The 11278-nt window shown below is 36.9% G+C and overlaps 1 protein-coding gene across 1 annotated transcript; it reads left to right on the top strand.

Annotated features, from left to right (window-relative positions):
• Positions 1-3988: 3988 nt before the first annotated feature.
• On the top strand, positions 3989-8907 carry fam181b (family with sequence similarity 181 member B). The gene has a single exon (XM_082179408.1). It carries the CDS (start codon positions 6403-6405, stop codon positions 7366-7368), a length of 966 nt encoding a protein of 321 aa, XP_082035534.1. The 5' UTR covers positions 3989-6402; the 3' UTR covers positions 7369-8907.
• The last annotated feature ends 2371 nt before the right edge of the window (positions 8908-11278 follow it).

An 11278-nucleotide genomic window follows, 5' to 3' on the forward strand; every position in this document is an offset into this window, starting at 1 on the left:
GTAACCGTACCCGTCCCATTTCCTGTTCCACCACAAACGCTGCTCCAGTGTGATTTAATGAAAGCCTAAAGACAGAAAACGAGCAATAAAGTAGCTAGCGGGAGGCATGTGGTGTAAAACACAGAGATTGTGCCCCATGCCGGGACCTGCAGGACTCCACCAGACCTGTATTCACTCGCTGGCAGCTCCTGCTTCTCCAAATTGTGGTGCGTAGACATCATCTGCTCTTTGCTGAGCTGCCTCCTGCTAATATTATTATTAATATCACAGCCAGAGTGCAGAGAAGGTTGTTTTGTGGGGTTGGGGAAGGTCATGAGGAGGAATAGATGAGTGTGAGGTGATGGATGATGATTTTCACTTTGTTGCTCCCTGAAATATGAACAGTTCAGTGTTTTGCGTTCGTTTGTTGTTGTTTTTTGATTATTTGCTACCTAGTCTGAAAGTAACTTCAAAGGTAAGTTCAGAGATGGGTGCTTTCGAAACAGGTTTCGTAAACATTGACGAATCATTTGTTTCGAACCAGTGATTCGGAGCACATATTGAACTGCCAAAGTCACGTGATTTCAGTTAACAAGACTTTGTTACAACATAATCGTTTCGAAATGTTTTTTTTTTCGAATGTTTTTTTTTTTTTTAAGTTGTATAAATTTGTAGACATTTTTAATGACACATTTGTATAAAAAAAAAAAAAAAGGAAGAGTTTTTGTTAATAGTCTCAGGAATAAAAAGAAACCTACTTTTCTTCCCCATCCCCATTTATCCGAGTGAAACGGCTTCTCAAATAAGAAAAAAATGTTGGTAGGGACATGATTTTGTACATCATTGTCATTTGCTAATAAAGTGATGCAGGGATGACATTTTTTGTAGGCTAAAACCCATAAACGAGATCGCATTTTAGAACTTCTGGTTCCATTGTCCTGAAGTCAATGGGGTTTTTTTAATGGTTTTTTAGTGTAATGCCTGAAATAGGGTATGTGGTGAACACAAGCTCAAGCTGTTTTCACATTTTAGACTTCAACATAAAACGCATCAGCAATACCTTGCTGTGATTTTCTTAAAGCTTTTACTTCACTTGGAAAATGCGGTTGCTAGCAAGTGTCTACATGTCACTATATACAGACAGACAAGCAAACTCATCTATTCACTTTAACAGCCTTATTGTGGTAATAATCGAAACACTAACTATTCTATTCAAACTTTCTTACAAACTATTCTAACTCACACTTTCAGGGATTTTTTTTTTTTTTTAAATAAAGACTGAAAGAGTTGTCGGCAGCTTAATGTTAGGCTATAAAATAACTACGCCATGTCTATGTTTAGCTTTTTACTTCTGCCAATTGTATTTAGGCTTCAAAATTCCCAAAAGTTGTGTTAATTTGTGAAGATTATCATGATAAACAAAATTCCAAGTTGACTTGATTAAATATATTTATTGCTAGCTTCCTGAATAATAACGCATCCATTTTTAATGTGCACGTGGAAACTCCATCGCCCTCTTGAGTACTGGGGTTTGTTACTGCTACAGTAAGGCAAGAATGCACCAGGTTTTTTTTTTTTTTTGTGCTTGTAATAAAAAAATAATAATTACAGATGCATACGCTAAAATTCACGCCAACTATTATTATTTATAAAAATGCCATGTCAGGTTCTAAGCATGCATACACAATTTTTGGGGGAAATCTAAGCAATTCTTTCCACTTGCCATTCTCAAGTAAAGGATTTGGACGTTGACTGGTGCTCTTTTATATGTTAATGACATTAATAGGAGGCGTTTACAAGGTAGAGATCTGAAAGCATTCAGCTGCGCACAATTTTAAGATCATTTGTGTTTTATAGATTTCACATCTGGGAGAAGAGGCGTAAGCAAAATGGAAATCCTATTTGTAAAGTGAGAAGTATCCCAAGACGACTAGACATTTTGTCGGAAGTGGGATATTTGAACTAAATTTTCCCACTTATGACTTTTTCTAGATCTGTTTGTTTAGATCTTAGTGTATGTTTCTGGAATAACAACTCAGTCTCAGTAAATGTTTATATAGACGACAGTTACTATATTTTTATGGTTACCAAATGTATTGGATGTTCACTTGGACGTTCAAGCTTAAACAACATGTTACAAAAAATATAGAGTGAACAAAATCTTTAGTTTCCATTCTGAATAACTTATGGTTACAACATACAAATGTAGACAAACATCAAGGATAAGTGGGGGGGGTTTAAACACTATTGCACTTTTCTAAGGACCCTGTTGTTGCCATTAAACATCCTTTCTTCTCACCTGACAGTTTCATCAATCAAATATGTTGCTAGTATTTTGCTGACCGAGAGTCTTTAGTTCTGGATGTGTTGTGGTTACACTGAGACCACACACACCAATGGGAAGATATGTGAGTGTGTAACCCACTGTCGTACTGGAGAGCATGGAAAGGGTGTCTGGGGGGGCAGGGAGTCCAGGGAAAACAGGGTTTAAAAAAAAGAGTGGGTGCTGAGTTTGTAAATTCCCTGGGTGGAGGGCGGGGTGCGCGGTGTGTAACGATAACCAAACAATACTCACTTTCAATGGTCCGTTTGCTTAAGCAGCTTTCCATGGACGTGAATCGAAAGCGGAAAGATGAATGTTGTTCCCTCGGCCGTCTCATTTGTTCTTCCCCCTGCTGAGTTTGTTCAACTTAGTTTGACCTTGTTGATTTCTTTTGCTTCTTTATAATTTGTTTTCCACTAGTGTTTTCCCCTGAAAAAAAATGCATTTATTGTCATGCAAGGACCACCTCATCTGATGCACTAGACTAATATGCATTTGGGTCAATGGCAAGAATGTCCAAGGTAATGAAAAGAAAAACTCTCATTTAAATCTCTTTAAGTGTCAGTGCAATCTTTATCACCATAAAAAAAAAAATACAAAATTTTTTTTTTTTTATATATTTTGCTTACATCTTAAAGGGGTAGTGACCCAGAAATGTAAAATGTCATTATTTCTCACTGACCACAGACTGCCGAACTAAGATCCACATAAGGTCAAAATTATTTGATTTGCAAAACATATTTAAAAAAAATAAAAAAAATAAATTAGTTAATTAACAATTTAGCCAAAATAGATCATGTCATTGAACTATTTTCAACTTCATGTGTTGGACTGACAGTATAAAATAGACTTTCCAGTTTTTGCAACTTTTACAAAGTGCTTAGGAATCTCCTTGGTCTCTTTTCTTTAATGTCACACAATTCTTTCTCCTTTTTTTGGTGTCAGTATTCTACTCCTCACCCTCTTTGATCCCTTTGGCCTTTATGTGGCCATAGAAACTTGTTTCCGGAATTAGTGCGTCAAGCCCTTAAACGTGAATGACTAGCATGTACAAAAGCTCTGTGCGGGAAGAGAAGAAAATATCAGCCATTAGTCTGGTGATGTCACAGTGCCAAAATTAGGCTCCAGAAGAACGAGGGGGGCTTGTTGAAAAAGGAAAATTAAAGGGACAAGTACATATATATTCAAGGGACTTGATGCACTCAAAAAAAGAAAAAGAAAAGAAAAAAGCATTAAAGATTTACGCATTTCGATTAATGGTAAAATTCTAACAAATTGAATTGAATAATCCTTATATATTGTTCACAAAATGAATTAAGAATTTTACATGAGTAGAAAAAAAACCTACAACTTAAAACATTTTGTATAAATCTTATACTTAAATTTAAACATAAAAAAAAAAATCATTATTAATACAAAACGCATAAACTTAAATTGTCCATTCCCTTGTTCCATTAAGATTTATACAAAAATAGAAATTGTTGAATAAAGTCATTATTTATGTTTTTTTGCACACAAAAAGTATTCTCATCGCTTCATAACATTAAGGTTGAACCACTGTAGTCACTTGGACTATTTTAACTATGTTTTTACTACATTTCAGGGCCTTGAAAGTGGTAATTACGTTGCAGTCTATGATGAGGTCAGAAAGCACTCAGATTTAATCAAAAATAGCAACCCCGAAAGTCTTACGGGGTTGGAACAACATGAGGGTGAGTATTTAATGACAGAATTTTAATTTTTTGGGTGAACTATCCCTTTAATTAAAAATATCATAGTGGTCACTTCTATTCTGTGAGAGGGAAACGGACTTTGGTGTGGTTTAAAATAGCCTTAACTTTGGAAACGTGGAGGCGAATCCTGTAAAAAAAAAGCAAAAAAAGCTTGTTTTTACACTGTTGCTATTTTTCTATTGTGGTACACAGTTTTATTGTGAGGCCATGGCAGCTTCTCTGGGACCCCCATTCAGGACCGGGTCTAGAGCCGGGCTACAGATAATTAGATCACTGCTATCAGTTTCACTGTCTCTTTTCTACATCACAATTTACATGATAATAACACTCTCGACGGTCCCCCTCTCTCAAAAGCGCTTAGACTTTCTCCTTTCCCCCCCCCTTTCCAACATCCAAATGATTCACTGCCTCACCTTAAAATGCACTTATGGGGTGGGAATAAAAAAAAAATCCCTGGGAAAACCTCTCAAAGTGAGAGAGAAAGGGGGCATGGCAGAAACAGTCCATTGGCACGTGATTTCACAACATGCTAAGTGAAATGGATGCGATAAAAAAAGAAACTTTGTCAGGGCTGCTATAAACGTGTTTAATGCCTGGGAAAGTAAAGTTTAGTGGACTGAACTGGAATTGGATCAGATTAAGTGCGTCTGAACTGACTTTACACAAGTCTACGGGCTCTCAAAAGAAAGATGGGACAAAACTATAAATGGGATTTTGACAAAATATTTTTGAAAAGTCATCATGTCCTGAAATTTCAACGCTTTGGGCCAAAAACATTCTGTATCAATGAGCAAAAATCCTTGTTTCTGAGCTATTTGATTGAGAAAAACACTATATCGAACATTATCTTTGATATCAATACTCTCCTCATTCAAACACTCCCAACATCCTCAAGTGTTTTCTTTTTAAGCCCACCATATTCCAAACCAGAGCGACGTCCTTTAAGTGCTTTCACTGAGATCAGGATCCGTTCAGACCCCTACGAAAGTCCCAGTGTTGGATCCCTCTTCATTATTCACTGCTGGCCAAGAAACTTCCTGCAAATGCTGAATTGTTTACAGCGGCTATTTCACTCATACCCAGGATTTCTTAAGGTCAACATTTCTTCTGGCACACTGGGCTTGAACTGCACTTTATTCCCCTTTAATTTAACAGCTCCGGCAGCTTTTCTAGTTAAATCGACTGTTCATTATTGAGCCTCATTTTACGAAGGGGCTGTGAGGTGCAGTTTAATGAATCTCTGGCACAAAGATCCCTTTCACTGCCCGAGGAAGAATAGAAGCTATTTAGACCATGTAGGGCTGTATGTCAAAGGCAGCCTATAATAGTTGTCAGGCAGAGGCTAAAATTCCCACTGGTGCGGGAATGCACGAGAAATCAACTTCCACCACGAACAGATTAAGATAGTTGTAGGAAGTTAGAAGAACATGTAGAAAAACAAACAGTACCTGTCCCAAAGCATGCATCTCTAAATAAGTGTTCACCTTAACGCACAGGACCAAATGCACATGTCCGGAAGGTTTGGTCAAGTTTATACAACATATGCATTCAAATTCAAGAGGTGTATTTTGTGAGACACGAGGAAAAGAATAAAAAAATGTAGATCACACTGCATGAAACTTTTGAATTCTTTAGGGGAATAAAATGCCACAATACCACAACTAATTAAAAAATGTGTGAGTGCATCAGATACATTGTTTTAATAATCATTTCAGAGTTTATTTCACACTAAGAATCTGTTTAAGCTAACGTGAACAAAGTATAAACTACATTGATGAACCTGGAAACATTTACTATTTGATCATTCATGTGCTAAAATTTTGAGTCAGGTGTTTAATTTACAACCTATTAAGCTCTGTCTATTTCAAAAGATTAAATAAAATTTAACAAATAAAACTCTGTCTTTAATAAGATCAAAGTAATTCAGATTCCTTGTGGGCAGTCCAATGTAGTTGCTCTCAGAGAATTCATATCATACAATGTGTATATTCATGTAGACATATGCAAGAAGACTTGACCAGGACAGATGAACCCGAGGCTATTGTCTTTTTACTCTGTGGGATGCCTCAAACAAATCCCTCTTAGTTGCAGGTGGTCAGGCGTGAGCAAAGAGTTAAGTCCCAGGGTCCCTCGGCCCCTCCTCTTTGATGTCCTGACATCATTGGCCCTGCCCCCTAAAATAATCCTCCCTTCCCCCAAATTCCAGCTTTCGACAGAGTGCAGACGAACTGTAAGGGTGTCCTGCACAGGACCAAGGGTTAGCAAACCACCCTGGAAATGCAGATAATAAATATGCTTTAGGGTCTCTAAAAGACAATTGCATACATCCTGCGTGAAGGTGTTGTGCTTGTGGCAGAGAGAGAGGAGATGGCTGTTCAGGCTGCCATCATGAACTCTCAGTTCTTAAACTTCTGTTTTCCTGGCTCGGTCATGGATTATGAGGTGGAAAAGGGTCTGGAAGGGGGTCTCCTGGGCGAGGTGGACTGCGAGGGTGACTTTAGGGAGACCACTAGGGACCTGCTTAGCTTCATCGACTCGGCTTCCAGCAACATCAAACTTGCGCTGGACAAACCTGTGAAGTCCAAGAGGAAGGTCAACCACCGAAAGTACCTGCAGAAGCAGATTAAGAGGTGCACGGGTATCATCTCGCCAGGGACCACACCGGTTCAGGAGCCATGCAAGAAGCAAGGCTCGCCCCAAAACCCGACAAGCAACTTCTCCAGCAAAACACCACCCAAGAAGGAAGGGATACAGGCCAACCTGCAAAGCAAGAGCCTGGCTGCCCTCTTTAACCCAGCGAAGGATGTACGAGGAGAGAGGGCCAAGAAGCCCCCGCTGCGGCATCGAAACCTTCCTCCATCCTTTTTCACGGAGCCAGCCAACAGCTCCAGAGTTACATCCACGTCTGGCATGTCGCTCAAAGACCTGGAGCGAGGGACTCCGGAAGCGGCAGAGTTCTTGGAGCTTCTTGGACCCGACTACAGCAACATGGTCTCGGAGCAGGATCTATTCCACACCGCACCTATCAGGATTCAACAGGAGGTGACCATGGGCCCCGAGCCATATGACTCCCACCATTTTGTAACTGGTGGGTTTTTGTACACCGAGCCTTGGGGCACTTGTAGCGACACCCCCAAAAAGTCGGGAGAAATGCGGACAGTACCAGTACAGCCAAATCTTTATACTCACACGGACCTTTCAGGCAGCGTGCCTGTGGAACAGAGCTCGCCATGCGCACTTACCTTTTCAAACTTCTTCACAGACTGCTCCACACCGCCGGTCTCCTATGATCTGGCAAACGGATACAACAGAGGGAGCTTTTCTTCTCTTTAAGCCAGAGATTTTCTTTTTCTCAGACATTACATTGGGACAAAATCACTTATGCATTTTCAGTATGGCATTGACAAAGGACGCTATCAACATGAAATGTCCATTTTAATCCTGAAATATTTGCCTCAAAACCAGCTAATGGACCCTTTTAAAACATTGCTTGATGGGATAACGTGTATACAGTTGCAAACTGTTAAGGCTTACAATCTAAAGATGGCCTTAGTTTACATATATCCTTACAGTTTACAAAATTTATTGAAAACAGAATGCATTTCTAATCATATATTAACAAAACTATGCCTCAGAGTTTTATGTTACTTTGTTCCCTGTAAATAAAACAAAGACAAAAAAAAAAAAAAGTATTCTTAATATATGGATACACTTTGGACCTCTTACTCTTGTAACATGGGCATTGTTTGATTGACAATATAAACAATTTGAAACAATAAGTTACAGAGCTGATCTCAGGGGGTTCTGCTAATTTGTTTAAATATGTCACAAACTAAATAGTTACATGCATACAGTGATCCCATTAAGTATTTGAATGCTTTATCCACACTTAAAAATGTTTTTTTTTCTCCATGAGACACCAAAATATCAAATCTAGTGGCATCTGCAAACAAATGATGTTAGAACTAACTTCACTCAGTGATTTTGCAGTTACTTTTAATCAAGTGTTGTCACAGTGGCTGTATGAAGTTCCCCTCAAGTTCACATAGACAACAGGTGCAGTTCATCACATTAACTATGGACATGATCCACTAACATTTAACAACGCAGTCTTCATTTTAAACAGAATTTTTGGTTGTTTTCTAATTTAAAAACAATTTTTTATTGTCATATATTTTCTGTGCTTGTGCTATTTTTCTCAAAAATAAATGCCACTTGGATTGATATTTTGTATTTAATGGCATAATATATATGTGTTTTAAATGGAAAAATACTTTTTAGGGTCAAGACAAATTTTTAACATGAAACATTCTGCAACAGTGGCAACCAAGACAATCTGTCTACATATATATATATATATAATCACTGTTTGTTCATCTATTGTTTGTTGACTGCTTAACATGCAATGTTAGAACATTTGTATCTAAAACAACTTTTTGGTGTATTCTGGAAGAATTGGAAAACTATGAGTATGTAAAACAATGATAAAAAGGAGAAGGAGGTGGTAAAATTGTGCAAAATAAGCTATATGATGTATTGGTATTAATGGGTTATAGTTGCAGTACACAAATAATCATGTTCATCAAAAAAGGAGCACAACATGAAAACAGGAACTATATACTACACTATTTTGTAACACTATGGCCTTACATTGGTTTAGGATAGAGAATTAAATTAGGAATCAGACATTTCCAATTGCATTGGGAAACAACAAATAGTTAAAATAAATTAAGCTAATGAAATATTTTATATTTAGTTGTAGTCTTAAATGAATTTTATGAGGGAAAAATCAGCCAAGAGTAAACTGTGTTTTGTAATTTATATGCTTACTCTTCAAATTGTTTGCAGTACGGAAAAAAAAAGAAAAAAGAAGTGAGAGCAACATTCAGTTTGTCTGACATTTGATATATCAAGAACTGATACTTATTGTCTGTTTACTAGTAATGAATCACACACCTAAATCTATGGACTACAGGGGCACTGGATGGATGTTTTGTTTGGTCATAAAGTCATGGGACAAAATAAAGCTGGTCTTTATGTCTATTAAAGAAAAATACTTCTTTGCATGTTTATTGTTTTAATCAGTAGCCGAGATTTCGATGTGCAGCATGTGTTAAGAAAAATCAAAACATAAAAAAAAAAAGACAGAGAACCCATCTGTTTATCACAAGGGATAAGTGCATGTACGACCATTTCATTCGAATTGTGTCAAACAAAAGGGTGTAACACTTCTCAAGTTATGGCACCATCTGTTGGCCAAAAACGTCTCCATCCTCATTTCAGAGTCTTTTGTTTCATTATAGAAATGAACTGCAATCCTGACTTTTTATTTAGTACACTAGTTTAGTTAACAGTAGTCTTTATTAACCAAATTTGCTGTGATTGTTAGCATTTCTATTGCATCAAAAATTCTTAGTAGTTTGTTTATGAGCCCCTGATTGAGAAACTTTACTCTAGATCTTCCAGATTCACATTATTGTGAATGATACACACACGGCTATAATATAGTTAAGGAATAAATACAACCTGTTGCATTTTTCCAAATATCAGGTTAAAAACCTAGTTTTGCAATTCATGAAAAAGATTAAATGAAAACTTAAGTTAGATTTTCTATAGCAAATGTTTCATTTTTATTGTGCAACATCTTATTTGATAAAATCCTAAATGGATCGTGCAAGAATGGGCACATTAAAGTCCAAATGATATTACTTATTCAAATGCTATAGCCACTTTTAGGTTCATTAAACAGGAATGTTTTATGTGTTACCAGCTTATATCTCTCACCTCCTGTTTAAGGTAATTAACACGCTTTAACACCTCCATAACTTAAATGTGTGAAATGCTTTACATTATACACACCTTGCATAATCTTTACATGACAATGTTGCAGAATGATACGTTGTTTTTTTCTTTTACACAAGATGGCAGTGGTGCTTCAAGCAAATCCTTCCTCTACATCAGGGCGTGCTTTTGATATCTACTGTAGCCTATAATTAAAATGAGATATTTCTTTGTAGTTTGCTTCACCCCACTGATGTTTCATATCTTTATTTCATGTCAGAGGAAATGAAGAGTAGACTTATATTAAGAATAGGACTAAATTCAAAGAATATGAAGATAATAACTCAATTAGTTTTATAATTCGGATTGTTATGAAAAAATAACTGCTACCTAGCCTACTGGGTAACTTAGCCTAGTTCTACACATAACACGTGTGATAGTTTTATTGGTCATACAAAATGGCAGCTTAACAGTTTTATTTTAATAAACAGTGTAATAAACTGTTTTATTGGCAGAGGCCCACCTGTCGTGTCTTCCCATGTTTAATAAGATGTCGAGGCATCATTAGGGAGTTCTCTCGTCAAATGCGTTCAAGCACTTCTTGACATTGTTTTTAATGTTTTGCCTAGGAGATACAAACGGAATATTTCACGTTTTAATAGAAAACACCACTTTTGCTCGAGGTAACTTCCGGTGATTTTCTAGCGTTTTTTTTTTTTTTTTTTTTTGTGTAGAGTGGCGCACTGCGCATGCGCTGTAATAAATGAAATGCCATGACGTATAAACGACTTTGAATTGAATCGCATTCCAACGTTTAGGGTAGGATAATATGTATAAACAGTACTTTTATAATCTGAAATTGGATTAAATTAATTTGTATTGACAACGTCTGAGTATGTACAATTTGGGCTACAGTGGAGGAAGTTTCAGCAGCAGCAACAACAACAAAAAAATAAAAATAACTGACAAAAAAAAATCTAACAAGAAGAACCTCTACAAGTTTTCATGGACATCCACTCAAGTATTCATTTCTGTCTGCCTCACATCATAAAAATGACAGAAACTTGATTCCGCTCTTCACTTATTTCCCCGGAGAGAAAAGAAAATCACATAAACATCCACAGGTGAGCTGTTTAACACCAAGATCTATTCTGATATCAGTGCCTCTCTATTCATATGTGACATAATTATAGTGACAGTTTTCACACTTCACCTCCTGTTGACCCGTATTGCTTGTATTTTGTAGTTTGCTATGTCTTACAGCATGACATTCACTGTTTTTCACTTCTTGTCAACAGCTCACGTGTGATTACCCATAGTTCTCTATTCCGATAAATGTGATGTCTAGCATATTGGAACACACTGCAAAAATGTTAATTAAGTTTGTTTGGATGTTTAAATGATTAATCTGCTGTTGAATATTTTTGATTCATATATTATTTACGTCACAACAGTTTTGAGA

This window comes from Leuciscus leuciscus (genome assembly GCF_965113295.1).
Source record: "Leuciscus leuciscus genome assembly, chromosome: 9".
Lineage (NCBI taxonomy): Eukaryota > Metazoa > Chordata > Actinopteri > Cypriniformes > Leuciscidae > Leuciscus > Leuciscus leuciscus.